The 19,299-nt window shown below is 39.8% G+C and overlaps 1 protein-coding gene across 2 annotated transcripts in view; it reads right to left on the reverse strand.

The window, feature by feature from the left end:
- RALGAPA2 (Ral GTPase activating protein catalytic subunit alpha 2) overlaps positions 1-19,299 on the reverse strand; it is a 329,438-nt gene that overhangs the window by 147,845 nt on the left and 162,294 nt on the right. For both annotated transcript variants that reach the window (XM_047068562.1, XM_047068561.1), the window contains exon 24: positions 2,579-2,707. In XM_047068562.1, coding sequence (XP_046924518.1) covers positions 2,579-2,707 — 129 coding nt within the window. The remainder of the gene's footprint in view (positions 1-2,578; positions 2,708-19,299) is intronic.

The following is a 19,299-nucleotide window of genomic DNA, read 5'->3' on the forward strand; positions in this document are numbered from 1 at the left end:
ATTTGTAACCCCCACAAAGGCAGGGGTTAGGTGGTCTTCATCACTTCTCTACCCCAGTGGGTGCTCAATAAATACCATCCTGAGATAAGGGGAGGCTGCTGCTGTCCCTGTTTATCTGACGGACACTGATGGTCTTTCGGGTCTCTGCTTCAGCTTCACTTCTTCCATGAAGACCTTTCTAATGTACGTCTTCCCCTCCACCTCTTACCCGGCAGAATGAACACTTCCTCAGTTGGTGCCCCCGTGAGTTCTGGATGTGATTTTACCGTGGCTGCTAGAAACTCATGCACAAACATTAAACACGTGGTGTACCCATCTGGTTCCTTGAGGCTAGGGGCCTGTCATACTCAGCCAGGCCAGGTCCCAGCATGTAGTAGGCCCACAGTAAACATTTCTCAAACAGCCTTGCTTTGTTGGCCCTCATTATCTGCTGCCCTTTATCCATCAGACAATCTTTTTTTTTTTTTTTTTTTTTTCAGACTTACCCATCAGACAATCCTGGTTTAGACTTCATTGAGATCGATACCTTCCCCTGAGTGGCTTAACTATTGTGTTGTACATGAGCCTGGCTTGAACTGTGGATTTTTAGATTGCGTGCTAGGCTATATAACAACTAGATATAAAACATCAGATCTTAAATAAAATTAAGGAGTTGTTACACAGCTTTATTCAATGAATGTGGTAAATGACAATACTTTTTTGGCCTAAGCACTGAGCCTAGGATGAGTCCCAATTTACACACAGGAGAATGAGGAGAATGAGGAGAATGAGGCTCATGTGTCTAAGCATATTGTCTAAGGTTAGAGAACAATACAAGGCAACACTGGGATGGAACCCAGGTCCGACCCTATAGAGTTCCAGGGTAAAGCATGGGAAGGGGAATATATGCAATACTCTGTCCTATGTGCACACAACTGATCTGTCCCACTGGTGATGGACATTTGGATTAGTTCTAATTTTAGGCTACTGTGAAGAATGTTTGCTGAGCACAAGCTCCAACCCATCTTTTGGTGACCTGTGTGTGTGTTTCTCTTTCCCTCAGCAGGGCGTAGCAAGGGTACTTCAAACTTGTATTTAACTTGTGTTAGCCAAAAACTTGACTGAGTAGGTGTGCCCCATCACCAGTTCCCCTACAACTTTAAACTTCAAGTTTAAACTAAGAGAGAAATTCAAGGCAATTTATAGTTACTATTCTTTCATGTAACTTTTACATTCACATGATCATATTTTCTTTCTCTTTCTAAAAAAATATATTTTGGAAAGCTACTTTAATATCTTACCTAGCCAAGAGATAAGTTTTCACAGAGAATGACTGCCATGCATGGCATCATCTCTAGAAAGGGTGTGGCATTTTTATAGGAAACCCTAGTATCAAGTAAGGAAACTATCAATAAAGAAGTATGGTTTTCCTTCCTGTATCTTGTGAATTTGTTCAATGTTGATCTGAATGATAAAAAATAAATTTGAAGGTTCTTTGAGAATGATTATCCTAAAATCTTTTTCAGAAACAAATAAGTATAAAAATTTCCTATTCCTTAAAAAAAACAGTTGAACAAATTCAACATCTTTCTTCCTTTTTTCTTCTACCTTTCTTTTTTATCCTCCCCTTTCATTGCTCTCTCTTTTCCCTTCCCTTTGCTTTTTAACTTATCCTTATAAGAAAAAGTTAGCACATGAAAATACCAGCATGAAATACCACCTATACATAAGGTATTAAAAACAACTTAAATTAAAATCCAGGGTTGGAGTTTGAATTTACCCTGCAGAGGAGAACAGAAGTAGAGTGAAAAAGTAGCAATATATCAAACAAAATTTAGGTAGCTAAATACTCATATTGATTTCAATACAAGTCCCTGGAAAACAGTAAAGCTAATTTTATTCACACCATTTGAAAAGGAAAACAATGAGTCTGAACAGGTAACAGGTGTACAGAGCACAAAAGTGAGAGGCCCTTTATGTGTAAATGTATAAGAGTGTTCTCCCAAAAGACATTAACACATTGCGCTAATAGTGGAAGTAAATGTGGAGATTGCAGATAATCTTTTTGTAGCCATGAATGTTCATTTAGTCCACTCGATTCTCATTGTTTAGTGTAAGAATTTTGCCAGAGCTTTATTGCACAATTAATAATATGTATTCATCATCTGCTTAAAATTTAAGTGTTCTCACATTAAAAAATATTTTGTTAGACTTATAAAAACCAAGATAATAATTTAAAAAATTATTGATAATGTACACTTAAAATTCTCTCTTTACTACAGACATCTGTGTGCCACCATTTACTGGAAAATGCTAATAGACTCTAAGAGACAACTCCTGCTTCTGACTGTGTAAATGTACTGAAACATTAGTGAGGATATGATTTTTCACACTCTGGCCTTTTGATGAAACGCCTTCCCAATACCAGTGTGTCATCTTATCCTACAATTTCACACATCAGCTGCCAGGGCATCTACCCCAGAGCCCAGTTTCACATTGCACTAATGAGTCAACACCTGTTAAGAGTGGAGAAATCTGAACCTTGTTAGCGATTGTGAAGTCTCCTGGGAGTTTGGATGCTGAGCATTGTCATACTCACCGCCGGCGTGTCTGTACTGAGGACCCTAGCAGCAGCCGTGATGAAGTCCCCCACCAGCATTGAGAAGCCAGGCAAACCCAGGGAGAAGAAGCGGGGTGGACAGTGCCTTATAATGGTATTTAAGATATCCTAGAGGCAGAGATAAGAAAGCACAACTGTAATTTTCAAGAACAAAATTCCAGAGTAGACAGTTCATTTGTATATATGGCCACTATATGATAATCTAAGGGAACGAGGGTCACAGAAATTTTTCAGTAAAATGGGTACTGGGAGATGACTTAGTCCAAGGGCTATTGTACCCATTGTACGGGTAAGAGAAGGGACACTAAGTTGTAAGATGACATGCCCAAAATCTAAATCATGGCATTGGGACTAGACACTTCTGTCTTTCACCCTAAGGTGAAAGCTTCAGACAAGCTCCAGGGAGTATTCAGGTAGATATATAAATAAGACCTGCAAACACCTATCACTTTCAAAACTCTCCAATTTTCAAAAGTTAAAGCACACTGTTTCATTAAAAGAATCTTTAAGTAGGCAAAGAGATGGAAATATTCACTCTTCGGATAGTTCTATGTGTTAAACAATGGGAATGAATAGAGCACGGTCACACTCAGGCAGTCAGTGTGGCTCTGGGTACAAGTGAGAACACCAGGTAAAAGTGCAAATGTAGCAGCTGCCATTTACATGGTGTGCAACATGAAGACCCCCGACTGCCGAGACACCTGGTGTTGCCGTGTCTGGAATGGCCTGTCCGTGGTGGGTGGCAGGCTGGCCCCTGCCCACCAGCTCTGTTCTGAGACAGCCACCACATTCCAACCTGTGGCAGAGCAGGGCTCCACCACCAGATAGTGTTCATGCCACCCACAGCCAGGCCACATCTCTGAAGCCACCTGTGCGAGTGTGTGTGTGCACAGGGAATTAGTCAGAAAACCACAAACTTCTCTTACGTACTTCTAGGCCATGCACATTAATCAAACATACTCAACTACTAGAGGTATGTGTCTTGTAGTTATTCAATCTATAGTTAGTCTCAAAATACAAGCCAAGAAGCAAAATTTTAAAAAATCTGATTTGTTTTCTATGGCTATTTTAAAAATCCTTTAAAATAATCCTGGGGCACCTGGGTGGCTCAGTTGGTTAAGTGTCTGACTCTTGATTTGAGCTGGCCCAGGTCATGACCTCACGGTTCCTGAGATCAAGCCCGGCATCAAGCTGTGCACTGACAGTGTGGAACCTGTCTGGGATTCTCTCTCTCCCTCTCTCTCTGCCCCTCATCCACTCGCACACACACATACACACACACACTCTCTGTTTGAAAATAAATAAACTTAAAATAAATGAATAAAATAATCCTGATTCAATTTGATTAAATTAGAACAAAGTAGTAGCAACACACTAAATCCTAACACGTTAAGTCCTTTACCTCATTTCACAATCTGTTAATCTTGAAAGAGAATTTTTATGTGTTCACAATACATTTTTTTTCCCAAGACTTGTTTTTGTCCCTATGTAATGGACTTATTTGGTTTCTACGAATTGTGCTGTTCATATCCTTAAAATGACTATCCTGTGCTTACTCCATTAGAGCTCATATGTGGTAGTTTAGCTAGTACTAATTTAAAGTTTTAGCGTTTCAGCAGAGCTTTTCCTATACCAAAAATACAGAGATAGGTAAACAGACAGATAAAGGAGGGGAGGAAAGAAAAACCTGAACCACACTTCTCCCAAGTTAATGTTTAACCCTGCTTTAATCATGTCCTTTGATACACTTTAGGGTCCATATCAGCGAAGGCAAACATTCTAAGGGGCTGAGCAGATGGACGCTGTAGTTTAGAAAGTGTGTAGTAAACTCATGCTCCAAGAGTGGAACAAAAGATCCACCTTTTTCATAATTAAGCCTCTGATTAATGCCCTGGGCTCCTCACCACACACCTGTAATTACTCACAGAGGTGCGCATTGTGCTGGGCCTTGTCTAGGAATATCAGGCATCAAGCTACCCGGCAGCAGATGGAAGAACATTTCTGTTGACATATGCCACACTGAAAGGATTCATGTCAACCTGGCCAGCAAGGTAGCAGAATGCTGTGTATCTGAAGATTAATAATGCAAACAACCACCATGTTAACTTGGTTATGTTTGTGTTCATTCCATCTGTTGAGATGAGGAACTAAGCCTTGAACCCTGAAGATTTTTAAAATCTTTGGCACAAACTTAAATAAGCCATTTTCACCACTGGAATTTAGAATTTTAATTAAAAAAATTTTTCTGTGACAAGTTTATGGGAATTAGGAGCTAAATCCTTTAACAAGCTAAGGCCAGAATTTGTAAATGAAATCATTTTGCTTCATAAGATTCATGTGTGTAAAAGTGAAGTGCTCTGTAAATGGGGCATGCACCAAAAATTACTAAGTTGCCACCAATGCTAAAGACAGCAGAAACACACGGAGCCGAGATAGAGTCACACGGCTCCCCGCCTCTGGATCTGCGCCAGTCACTTCAACGGAACCTGTTTCTATGGGCAAGAAGATTGGAAAGAGAGGGCAAAATAACAGATGGCTAGCCTACCCTACTATGCCACCCACGTAAGACAGAGCCCTGAGGAGAAGTGGGGCCTGGGTAGCTGTCGCCAGTTAAAGGCAGCACTGGGGTAGGGGTAATGTGGGAGTCAAAGAGGGAACTGAATGGCTAGTCAGCCAAATTATGGCCATATGCCTGCTTATTTTGCTTGTCCATACTGAAATGGAACAACCCAAAGATTCTGTCTTTGTGATGACATGTTAAAATTAGGAATGACTGTGTGGTGCTTAAAAGAGAACAGCTGCATATACTCAATGGAGGGACATCCATTGAGGGCTCCACTCGTATCTAGTAGAATCTTCTTTCACCTTCTCCTCCCACTTTAATCACAGTAAGATCATAGCTATTGCTGGAATCTCTGAAAAAATAAAAATCTTGAGACTCTGAAACTTTTTGCACAGACTCCAAGGCTTCATATATAGACAGGACTGTGCTTCCCAAATGGTCAAATTATTCATGTACAACCTCATGCCTTCTGCCAAATTCACATCCAAAGTGAACATAATTTGTCTCTTTTTCAAAGCAACTCATTTTTTTTAAACTTAAATAATATTATTCTGGAAAATCAGTGTCCTATGTCACAAGTAGAAAATAGTCCTATGTCAATACAGTAACAGTAAATCAAGGCTACTGAATTTTTGCTACATATCACTATCTGATGGAGGCTCCCCTTGTTACAAAGGGTGGTTTGGTCTTCAGGGTGGTGTGAGAGTTCTGTACCTGCTCCAACTGGCCTAGCTGAGAGAGTATCAAGGACTGATGGAGATGAGGAAAGGGGCCATCGTTCTTCCTGGGTGACTGGAGGCTGTTTAGTGAAACCTCTCCTGTGACTACCAGTGGGAAATGCCCCTGCACTCAAACCCTGGTGTGATGAAAAGTGCACTGGGACTGGGGTCTCAAGGCTTAGGTTCAAGGCCGAGTGTATGTGACTGCAGGCAGATCATGTCATGCCTAGAACTTCATGTTTCTCTTCCATTAAATGGGATGACTCCCTCCCACAGAGTCCTATCTAATGACATAGATGTGAACACATGCCTTTCTAAACTGAACTGAAAAGTACCATACAGGAGTAAAGACGGTGACAAGTAAAAAAAATGATTTTTTTTTTTCAAAAAGGAAGGACTCTGAAGGATTTTACTTTCTAGAATTTACTTTGTAGGTTTTGTTTGTAGAATTCTCTGGACTATTATTTTGCTGATATTCGGAAAGAACATTTTAGAAGATTTTGAAGGTGGCATAAATAAGACTCTTAGTTGACATTATCCCAGATATTAAAAACCTCTAGACATTAGTGCTCTGAAATAACATTCCTAGCAAAGCATTATAGCCATTATAATGTATATAATTTCTAAGGCAAATAATAAAATCAAAACAGGAAAATGGTATTTTTAGATTTTCTAGCTTCCATTTTTCTAAGGAGTTCTAGAATTTGCCTGAAACAAGTGACTCTGGTAGCAAAAATTAGTTTCTTTTTCCATACTCTAAATAGACTAAAAACAATAAGCTAAACAATAAGTCCAATGAAAAATGGACTCTAAAACAGGAATTAGGCGTATTTTTGAGAACTGACCAGTGTGAAGCACAAAGTTCTTTCACATGTTTTTTTCAAAGGAAATAAAATTCATTCTGCAACATGCTGCCATATAGTAAAAAGACCACCAAACTAGTATTTTTCTCCTGTTCCTGGTTAAAAGTCCACACGCATGCTACACAGTGAGTGTGAAAGCTGCACTGTAAGATGATAATTGTGAATTTGCAGCTTATCAAAAGATTCCAGCTTATGAGAAAGTAACTGGTGAGAACATCTGTCTCTTATCACTGATCTTACAAAAAATCAGGTAATTCAAATAGAGGCGTGTTGTTTCCTCTCCTCCAAAGCACCGTTCTATAAACACAAACCGCATTCAGCCTGGTAAATGAATCGCTTTAATTGAATGCTATGTACACAGTAACTGGAAAAACCATAAGTGATAAGAAAAACATATGGTGATGGCAACAGAAATTGGTTTATTCATTTTGCATAGTGTTGTTTCTTTAGTTCTCTTATAATTGACCTTTAGAACGATAAATGTGTAAAATAATTTTGTTTATTATGGCTCCAAACCTTCCAACAATTACACAAAATGAAAATTTAAAAGGAAGGATTCATTCTGGAAGCATTTCCATTGTTTACATAATTGCACAGCTATAATTTAGTGCTCATGTTGTTATGGAAAATAAAAAAAAAGGGCCATTACAGGCCATTTCAATTCAAAATATTGCACAGTGGTGTCAAAAATGGGGGAAAATGTTCACTTTAAAGCAGTTTAAAATGGATTAACCCTGTAAACAAAAACATTTCAATATAGTGTTCTATGAAACAGAAATGTTCAAGAAGTAGCCATCGTTCAAACGGAATTAGAAATGTTGCAACTGTACTTTCACACCAATTACATATATATTATTCACTTAATATTTGCTCATGGCCCAGCAGATGATGGTTGTAACACAATAGCCGACCATCTGTCTCCCTGCCTTTCCTTAGCGGACTCGCGCCTGCTCCTCAGGGGCAGACGGGTCCGGTTATGCCACCTAAAGTCACTCAGACCTTCCAGGAAGCCAAACAGAGCTGCTAAGAAATAAAACTCATGTATACAGAATCACTGAACTGCTTCTTTAATTTTTTACTTTAAGAAAAATAAAATGCTGCGTAATGAATAACTTCACCATTTTTCAGGGAACGTACCTGCCTTTTATCTAGAAAATTCTAGAGGGAGCTCTTTTGTTTGGTAAAAGGGAGAATGTTCAGATCTGGTTATCTCATTAATCTGGTTAATGAAAAGGTTCAACTCATTCCACACCCAAGTGTAATTACTAATTATCAAAATATTTGAATGTAAAAGGGTACTTTTAACACTAACCCTGGATATAATTTAAACTTTAACAATCAAAAAGGCAGCCACAATCCTGCAGTACCTCAAGAACATATTTGAAAGTATCAATTATCTCTCTATTAGCAAAGCTCAGAAATGCTGAGTGACAAAAAAAAAAAAAAGAAAAAAAAGAAAAATTAGTTACCAGAAGAACAGATCCTTCAAAGTCTCAAGGCCTGGGCCACTTGCTTCTGCTAGTAGGACTTTGCTCCCTCAGCTCTGTGCAGAAGACACTCTTTACATACCTCAAGCTGCTACCTGGCTTCTTCATGGTCTACATTGGTTCAGGTAGGATTTTTGTTGATAAAAATAAAGCCTTTATGATTATGGCCTTTAAAAGAAGCATGGCAGATCATGTCTTAAGCACTGAGCTTCCAGAGAAGTCACTGACACTAAACACATAGCAGGACAAAGCTAAAGATTACTTTCAAGATCTGAGTCAAGGAATAGGTAGTATGTGCTATACATTATCTGTTTAAAAGGGCCGAGTATGGTGTGATCTGTTTGGAGAAGAAGCAGAGACTTGTGTATGTGCTGGAAAAATGTGACCTCTCTGAGTGTAACTACATTATGAAGGCCAGGAGAAATATGACAGGACAGAGTAATTGGGTTCTGTAGCTGGAGGAACAAAGTCACCTAGTACTTCTCACCATGAAATATACTATGGAGAAGACACAGTTTCCCTGACAGCAGTGTACAAAGGAAAAAGGGAGTGAGAAATGTGAAATGAATTTCTGATGGCCACTTGAGTGGCTCTGACCATTTGTATGACATCAGGATTTCAGGAGTGACAGAACATCAGGCAGAGGGCAGAAAAAGTTGATGCAACCCTCAGCCCTAAGGAGAGAGCCTTGAATGTTTTTTTATGACTGCTTGCAATTAATTCTGCATCTGTGAGGAAGAATTTTGCTAGCCTTTAAACTCATCAGGACTGTCTGCTTCAGGAAAAAAAGAGCGATTGGTTGGCTGACTGAGTTTAAGAAACACTATATGAATTTTATTTTATACTAAAGTTGGTATGTCACCAGATTGTCTTAACTGCTTCTTTTTCACTTTGTTGTCTGTAAGAGCTTTATTTTTTTTTTAATTTTTTTTTCAACGTTTTTATTTATTTTTGGGACAGAGAGAGACAGAGCATGAATTGGGGAGGGGCAGAGAGAGAGGGAGACACAGAATCGGAAACAGGCTCCAGGCTCTGAGCCATCAGCCCAGAGCCTGACGCGGGGTTCGAACTCACGGACCGCGAGATCGTGACCTGGCTGAAGTCGGACGCTCAACCGACTGCGCCACCCAGGCGCCCCTGTAAGAGCTTTATTGACAGTGCTGAATCCTAACCACTAGACCACCAGGGAGAGCTTTATTGAGATATAATTTACATGTACTAAAAATCACCCTTTAAAGTGTATATTTTAGTAGTTTTCGGCATTTTCATAAAATTGTGTCCTATCACCACTATCTAATTTGAGAACATCTTCAAAATGAAACCGTCTACCCATTAGCAGTCCTTCACCATTCCTGCCTATAGGCAACCTCTAATCTGCTTTTCTGTCTCTACAGATGTGCCCATCCTGGACATTTCAGGATACGGACACATACACCACATGACGTTTTTTTGTTTTTGTTTTTGTTTTTGTTTTTAACCTGGCTTCTTTCATTTGGGCAGGTGTTTTAAGTTCATACATGTTGCAGCATGTAGCAATACTTTATTCCTTTTTGTGGCTAAATAATAGTCCACTGTGTTGATATACTACATTTTGTTTATCCAATCATCAGTTAATGGATATTCAGGTTGTTTCCACCTTTTGGTGATTGTGCTGCTATGAAAATCTGTGATCCAGTTTTTGTTTGAATAGTTACTGTCAATACTTTGGGGTATATACCTAGGAATGGAATTGCTGGTTCATAAGGTAATTCTATGTTTAACTTTTGAGGAACAAACTGTTTTCCACAGCAGCTTCACCCTTTCATAGTCTTTTGTTTATTTTTGAGAGAGAGAGAGAGAGAGAGAGAGAGAGAGAGAGTTGGGTAGGGGCAGAGAGAGAGGGAGAGAGAGGATCTGAAGCAGGTTCTGAGATGAGAGCAGACAGCCTGGTGTGGAGCTCGAACTCATGAACCATAAGATCATGATCTGAGCAGAAGTTGGACAGTCAACCGATTGAGCCATCCAGGCGCCCCACCATTTCGCATTCTTACCAGTAATATATGAGGGTTCCAATTTCTCCACTTGCTCGCCAACATGCTATTTTTTTGTGTGTTTTAAAAATTATTATAACTACTCTAGAGAGTATGAAATGGCATCTCAATGTAGCTTTGATTTCCATTTCCCTAGTGACTAATCTTTTATTCTTTTCACATCTTTTCACATGCTTTGTTGGCCATTATGATATCTTCTTTGGAGAAATGTCTAAGTCTTTAACCCACTTTTAAATGAGGCTGTTTGTCTTTTGGCTATTAAGTTATAAAACTTTTTTATGTATTCTGGGCATTAGACCCTTAATCAAATATATGATTTGCAAATATATTCTACCATTCTGTGGGTTGTCTTTCACTTGCTTGATGGTAAACTTTGTTGTGCAAAATTTTTAATTTTGATGAAGTACAATTTTTACATTTTTTCTTCTGTTGCTTGTACTTTTGGTGTCATATCTAGGACTTTTATAGTTTTAGCTCTTATATTTAGGTCTTTGGTCCATTTTGAATTAATGTCTATATATGGTCTGAGGCAGGAATACAACTGCAGACTTTTGCATGTGGATATTCAGATGTCCCAGCACTGCTTGTTGAAGAGACTACTGTTTTCCCACTAAACTGTCTTGGCACCCTTGTTGGAAATCAGATGACCAGAGATATATAGGTTTATTTCTGGACTTTTAGTTCTATTCCATTATCTATATGTCCAACCTTTTACCAGCACCAGCACCATTTTGATTACTGTAGCTTTGCAGCGAGTTTTTTTTTTTTTTAACTTTTTTCATCTTCATTTTTGAGAGAGAGACAGAGACAGAGCATGAACAGGGGAGGGGAATATAGAGAGGGAGACACAGAATCGTAACAGGGCGTAGGCTCTGAGCTGTCAGCATAGAGCCTGACGTGGGGCTCAAACCCTCAAGTCATGAGTGAGAGTATGACCTGAGCCAAAGTCGGATGCTCAACCAACTGAGCCACCCAGGTGCCCCTGCAGTGAGTTTTGAATAGCGAACTCTGAGTCCTCTGGCTTTGTTCTTTTTCAAGATTGTCTTGTCTATCCAAGTTTCCTTGCAATTGCCTAAGAATTTTAGGATCAGCTTTTTCCATTTCTGTAAAAATTGGAATTTTGATAAGGATCCCATTGAATTTGCAGATGAATTTGGGAGTATTGTCATCTTAACAATATTAAGCATTCCAATCCAGGAACACGGGTCATTTTTTGACTTATTTTGGTCTTCTTTAATTTCTTATAGCAATGTTTTTTGGTTTTCAATGTATCTCTTTCATTTCCTAGGTTATATTTATTCCTAAATATTTTGTTCAAATATTCATTTGATGCTATTAATGAAACTGTCTTCTTAATTTCATTTTCAAACTGTCCACTGTGGTGCATAGAAACATAGTTAATTTTGTATATAGATCCTGTAATCTTGCTGAATTAATGTATTTATTCTAATAGAGGATTTTTGTGAATGTTGCAATTCCTTGGGGTTTTTATATACAAGATTATATTGCCTGTGAATATAGATAGCTTTCCTACTTGCTTTCAAGACTGGATTCTTTTTATCTCATTTTCCTACCCGAATGCTCTGGCTGTAATCTCCAGTACACCACTGAATAGAAGCACTGTGAATGGACATCCTTCCTGATCTTGGGAAATTGTGGAAGTCTAAAATGGAAAGACCTGTTGTTTCCAGGGTGGGAAGAAACCCAGAGCCTGTGATGTGGTATCCACACCTCAAGTAGCCTTTTCTCAAAATATTTTTGGGGATTAGCAAATTAGAGCAAGGATGTTCAGGGTGCTTGGAGATCAGATGCACTGAGTAAGAACTCACCCTCTGTCGTATGAACTGAGTTGTTCTCTCAGCCCTAAGTCCTCAGCAATATGAACAGAACATAAAGCCCCTTTTACTCTAACCAACACAACACCCTTCTTGCAGCCCATGGATTGGGGGAGCTGCTTTCAATGTATGCTTCCTATAATGGGCATTTCACAGCTCACTGGGGAGACTAACAGGGAGACGGCAACCCCACCAGGAAATTCAACACATTCATTATTCCATAAGGTGAAAAAAACTGCTGGAGGGTTGTAGACAGAAGTGACTTACCAGCTGTACCAATCATGCCTTGAAGACACCACAGCCTGACTATGTAATGACTGTCTTAGTTGTGACCCCGATAAGCCTCAAGTCTCCAGCATTACAGTTTGTACAACAGGCTGGTTTAATGAGATTGATGCAGATGCTCAGAGCAGTTATTAACTCCTGACATGGGACTTCAGCAAATGAGGTCTGCTGGCGAGTAATGACAGCAAAAGTGTCATAGCTGCATCTGATTCCCGTGTGTATGAGGTGCACTCAGAGCAAATAGATGCAGCACTCTGAAATGAGACCAAACCTGGGGGCCAAGTTGACACAGAGAGGTGTTTGTACACCCCAAGAATTTATAAGGGCCTGGGAGTGGGGTAGATGGGGTGGGATAGGAGGATGTTCAAATCTGCTTTTTCTGAGGCAGCCAGCTCAAGTCTCTCCATTGGCTCCTCCACCCCACTCCTCCTCAGCTTTTGCAAGGTTCTGGAGCAGAAGCAGAAGCAAAAAGTAACTGACATCACAGATAACAGGATAGTTAGAAATGTGCTTATAGAGCATAATTGTGCAAGTAATATCATTAAGGTAGGAATTACTGCAATGAGTAAAACATACACTCCTATAATTAATATAGGTACCACAGGAACAGGCAGCCATACTCTCCCCAGGTATACTGTGCATCCTGTCTCAGGAATGCATCAGCTGGAAATATATTCCTAGAATATACAAAAGAAATGTGGTTTAGATGAAACCACAGGCTTATTAATATGTTCAGGTATAGCCTAATGCCATGGCTGCAAGGTGCAGTGAAGTCTCAGTCAACACTGCCAATGGTGTCAAGCAGAATACTCATGTCACTCTCATGCTAGAATCCAGATTGTACACTTGCATTACCTTAGCATAAAGTATGGAAAATTCAGTAGGGAAAACATCTCTCTACTGAATTTGGGTAACAAGGATATTTCTTGTGTTCCTCTGGAACTGTGAAAACCTAGAGAAGAAAGATCTAAGAGATTATCATTCAATTCTTTCACTTACAGAGATGGAGTAGGAGATCGATGAAGGCCAGAAATTGCCCCCAAGGTCTGGACACAAACCCAAGCACGCTCCTCTTCTTTAGGAAGAGAACATGTTAATGCAGGGTCAGTGAAGCACCATTTGACATCCGTGAATAACGGGCCTCATATGTAGACCCAGAGCATCATCCTGAGGCCATTATTTAGCTCTGAAACACAAATTATTCTTTCATCTCATTCACTTTGCCTAATAATCGTTTATAAATGCAGTTAATGCTTTTTAGAGCTATACTTTCAAGTGAAGTCATTAAATGCTCTGGCTTAAACATGTGCTTCCAAGGCACACCTGGGTGGCTCAGTCGGTTGAGTATCTGGCTCTTGATTTTGGCTCAGGTTATGATCTCACCGTTCATGGGTTCAAGGCCCATACTGGGCTCCACACTGATAGTGTGAGGCCTGCTTGGGATTCTCTCTCTCTCTCTCTCTCTCTCTCTCTCTCTCTCTCTCTCTCAAAATAAATAAACTTTTTAAAAAATGTGCCTCCAAAATATACACAGATCATTCTCAGAGAAATATTATCAAATGAGGGAACTGGGTATAAAATGCTATGCTCTAAAGAGAAATGAGTCTCCCATCAAAATATTCTTAGGAAACCCCTGGATAGAAATTGCATGGGTCTGTGCATGCACCCATGGAAGTGAAGCACACGCACTGTCAGAAGGATTCTATGGAAAAAACACCAAGAAATCTCCCAGGATTCCAGCAAGAAACCAGGATCCCTATTTTCCCCACATAATTTGTGACTTCCGTGTTCATTTACTTGAAGCCTCAACTCTGCTAGAAGCCTTAGAGCTTTTGATGCTGTTAAAGATGAGTGTCTAGTGAATTTAAAAGTGTTTCCTTCTCCCTTGCTGAAATTGGGAAGCCTGGTTCTCAAGTGTGGATGAAGGTGAGCCCGCCTGGTGGCATGGAGTTCTCCATTCTCTCCTAGCCCATGACCAGGAACAAGTTAAAAAGGAAAAGCTATTCGGTGTCTTCTGGTGTGTTCTCATACTGGAAAGGAAATAAGTTTTGGAATATGATTATTATCCATTCTTTTCATTATAGGATAACACAAAATGCACACTCTCTAGTTTGTTTCCTTGTAAGTAAAATTACTCCACCTACATGTGGGAGCAAAATTGAAGCTTTCCACATTTTGTGCTCTATATTAAAAAAAAAAAAAGAAAAAAGAAAGGAAGAGAAATATGGGCAATGTGCTGGTCATTCAATTCTGGGGGTCTACAAACCTACTGCACCAATGTGTTGGAGGACTGGACATAACATGTAGAGCAGTCCCAACAGGTAACGTTTTAGTTTCATCTTGGGCAACAGACATATAACGTGTTCTTCTTCTTTTTTGCAATGTAATATGTGTTTGGACAATGAGCTCTCAAGAATGGCTTAAATCTGAGAGAAAATTCCCCAAGGGAGCTAGCTGTCCACCCACTTCTGAGGAAACCCCGGGTTAGAAGCATTAACAAAGCAGTAGTTTCAGCAAACCTGAGACAGCCCCTGGCCGGTTTGTTCTTATGAGGGAGAGCCCAGTGCACTTGAATCCCAGCACAGCAGGAAGGAAAGAGGTAAAGGAAAGGAATTAGACCATCTAGAATAATTCCAATACCTCTAATGAGTTGACAAATGGCTCGGTGCTTCGAATTCTAGGAATATCTGTTTAACATTTTGTTTTTTGATTTACACATAATGAAATTCACTTGGGGGGGGCTTCAGAAGTACTTTCTTTTTTTTAAATGTTTATTTATGCTTGAAAGAGAAAGAGAGAATGAGAGACAGAGAGAGAGAGAGAGAGAGAGAGAGAGAAAGCAGGGGAGGGGCAGAGAGAAAGAGGACAGAGGATCTGAAGTGGGCTCTGTGCTGACAGCAGAGAGCACGATGTGGGGTTTGAACTCACGAAACATGAAATCATGACCTGAGCTAAAGTTGGATGCTTAACTGACTGAGCCACCCAGGTATCCCGAAAGCACTTTCTTTAAACAAAGTTGCTTTTAGGCAGATGTTGGGAAGAATGAGGAAAAAGGAAGAGGAGGGATTTGGATAGAAAACTCCTAAAAGGTACAACTACTTTGCTCTCTGATCTTGGGCAGGTAGTTTGTCTCCTGGGCAGCAATTTCATCACCTGTAAATGGGAGTGAAAACACAACCTGCCCCACGGTGCTCTCACAATGCAATGGAGACAGACCAGAAAGGATTTTGTAAATTCTGAAGCCGTATACATCGGTGTTTGTATTAAATTATAGTGGGCCTTTTAAATTATGGTCTTATTAAAATATTAATTTTCCTAGGATCAGCTGAAAAATACAACTTGGAACAGATTTAATACCCACTCATTAAAAAGGGAGTCCGAAATGAAACCCATGTCGTTTTGATAATCTCAAGAACATTTCACAGTAAGTTGACAAAGTTCTTGAGTGCTAACTAACTCAGTTGCAGGTACCACATCAGCTGCTGTGAGGGGAATGAGGTGGAATAAAGCATAGCCCTTGCCTTCCAGCAATGACCCCTCAGGGGTAGAGGACAGCTCTGCGAAGCTGAGACTGAGGGCAGACCAAGTGCATAGAGCTCCTGCAGGGGGACAGCCTAGCACTCCATGGGGATCCAGAGGAGGGAAGCAAATAGGTGACACAAACAGCCTGGGTCTTGACAAAAGGACCATGCTGCACACATTCAACGTGAGACTCCAGTAGTGGGGTGGGAGAAGGCAGGTAATTTCTTTTAATGTCTTACTATGAAAAGACTCTCTTCTTCTAAAATTTCTCTAGCCCACAAATACCTACCAAAGAATATTTTTCCATAGGAGAACAAAAGAAAAGCCATTGTTTATTGTTTCTTCAGAAAACAATGTTCTCTCTAAAATGTGTTCCTGTAAATAGCATTAATAGCTGAACAATCTGCAATTACCACACTCCCACTTATTGTTATGTATTAAAAAGGAATTAACAGACAAAAAGAGATTATTCCCCACAAGGAGAGCACTTTCTCACAGAAACAAAACTTGCAATTTAGAAGGCTTTTCTGGACATTATTTCCTTGTATCCAAACCTATCCTTCATGGATTATAAACCACAGTCATGATTTAAAATCTCTTATATTCAAAAATTGATCCTTTACACATGGGAGTTAAGACCTAAGTACAATTTGGTATTTATAATGCCTCTAGAAGCCACCTCTCTGTCTCAGTTCTCTGCCTGAAGAAAAATGTGAATTTCTTAAAATCTTCATGGAATTCTAAATGGGAAAAGAAGCTCTTGCAGGTCAACAAGTGATTTTCCAAACAACAAGAGAATCCCTTCTGTAGTGACCGTACTAGCACCTACTGAAGGCATAAGTGTCCTCACCTTTCCAGAGCCCCAAAGAGAGCCATTACAACCCCATTTCCGAGATGAAGCAGCTCAAGCCAGAAGAGGCTATGTGCTCACTGACTCGAGGAGGCAAGGCCAGGGCTCAAGCTCTTTTCCCCAGGTTGCCAGGAGATGGCCCAAACAGCTGGCCTTGGATGAGACAGAGCCTGAGAAGCTTATAAACCCCCAATCACATGCCAGGTCCTAACAGGACACCTGGTTAGAAAGGGCCTCTGGTGGTAACCTGGAGTCTACCATCAGTCCCTACTCTGGAAGTAAGACAGCCTGACCTCCCTCTCCCCGCAGGCAGGGCTCCAGACATTTGAAAGAAGGCAACTCCTCACCACGCAAGCTGTTCTCTCGCCATCCTTCCTCCTCTGTCACTTGGCAGCGTGCACAGGGGAGCACAGCCACCCCAACTCCTCCCAGCCTCCACTCACACTTGCAGTGCTTCAGGCTCTGTGACTTCAGACCACACCACTCATTCACACTGGGCTTCCGGACCAAATGCACCTCAGGCATTTGTCCTGGTAACTCTGAATTAATGTGATGGCTCCATGCTTGAGTTCTTAAATTGTTTTTCTTTTTTAAAAATAAATTGAACCCTATGAAATCGAACCCCACTTTTGAAAAACAGTCCACTACTGGCAATTTTCATAATGTTCCACCTAAAACATTCGCCTCTCTTTAATCTCCCTGGTTAAATTTTTGTAGGGTTTAATTTCCCTAGTTAAGTTGAGACAGCTAGTCTTTCATTCTTGTTTGATTGCTGGGTTTTGTCATTTAATTTACATAGGCTGGCTCTTCTAGTCTGGTGTCATCAGCACAGGTACTATTGTAGGGCAGGGTTCCCCCAGCACAGCACTATTGACACTGAACCGTAAATTCTTTATTGTGGTCCTGTACATTGTAGAATGTTTAATGACATCTCTGGCTTCCACCTGCTAGATACCAGTGCATCCCCTTCCTCTCTTGTGACAACCAAAGTATCTCCAGACATTGCTCTGTGTCCCCAGACGGGACGGAGCAGCAACCACCACCACCCCTGGTCCTAGGAATCATTGTTCTAGGGTAATGAATGATGGCTACATCACCACTACAGAAAGTTCACGTCAGCCCTGCAATTAATTGATCGTTGGGGCCAAAGTCTCAACCAGAACAGTTCAGCTCAGCTATTTTGGTCATTCAATCTTCCCCATGATGCCACATGGATTTAAGGAAGTCTTCCTTTTGTTTCTAGTTTCAATCAATCAACATATTTATTGAGTGTCTATTCCATCTGGGAAAAGACAAGATGCACTCCAGTGAGTTTACTAAAGGAGATTCTGGTGACTTGGGCCTTGTTAGAGGCCACAGTAGGGTTTCCTTCCAAAAAGAGACCTCAGGGCACAAGAGAACAATTTTTTCTACTGAAGGATGTAGGTCAGCTTATATGCTTTACCATATGGTAACAGTTTAGTAAGAACAAAATCTTTCAATTTTCCACATACACTGAGTTGCTATTATATTGCATTTTTACGCTTTAATTTATTTTGTGTAGCATGTGCTTATTAAACACATATGGCTAAACTCGTATTTAAAATCATAATTCATATTCTTCACTGATAGCATTTATTTGAAAGAAAGTCTTTATACCTTTAACTCCAAAAAGGGAAATCAAAGAAAACTCAAGTCTCTGGCCTCAGGTAAACCTCTCCCTCTCCAGGTCAGCCTCTGCTGCTATCGTCTTACACTTTTTAAAGCTGTGAAGCAGGCTCACTGCACATGTGTTAGACCTCCTAACTGAAGCCTCTCCCATCTGTTACCTTCTACATATTTCTACTTTCCTTAACTGTGGCGTATGAGGGGTAAGTGAGCTCAGTCTACAGCTTAATGAAAATAATTACTGGTTTTACAGCTGTGAAAGAAAAGAACAAAATGCTCCGTTTATTATTTTGGTTCAGTCATCTGTCTTAAGTCTGCATGGTCAGTAATAGCTAAGCAAAGTTATAATAAAATTTTCTTTGGTAAAACTTGACTAATCTATGGCTTATACATTCTCATGAAACCGTATGGGAAACACGCAGGAACCAGTGGATGTTACTTGGTGGTATAACACTAACTATGTGATCGAGTCTACATTTTATTACTCTGAATTTGGACAATAAGCACATAATAAGAATTGTTATTAACTTATTAATACATGTCAGGAGACGGTTCACATATATCACCTATCCTTGTAAACATTATTCTTCCATCAAAACTAAGTCAAACTTACAGTTTTAGTTTATTTATTCCTGTAGTAAACTCTTCTATTCAATAAAATCCCATTAATTAAAAAAAAGTAAATTCAAACTCATAAATACTATTTTTAGAAAAATAAAAGCTTTTTTTAAGTGTCAAAGTGCTTTCAAAAACAAATAGTAACAAAATTAGCTAACAAAAATGTAAGGTAATAGAGACCTTTAGAAAATCTAGGTTAATAAGCATAAATAAATTTGTAGTTTGGACATCACTGTTCAAATTCCAATAGATGATAGGATACGTTCTCTTAAGAGGAGAGG

This window comes from Lynx rufus, unplaced genomic scaffold, assembly GCF_022079265.1.
Source record: "Lynx rufus isolate CCGP_SWC_20201006 ecotype Redwood Valley unplaced genomic scaffold, mLynRuf1.p SCAF_8, whole genome shotgun sequence".
Taxonomy (NCBI): Eukaryota; Metazoa; Chordata; class Mammalia; order Carnivora; family Felidae; genus Lynx; species Lynx rufus.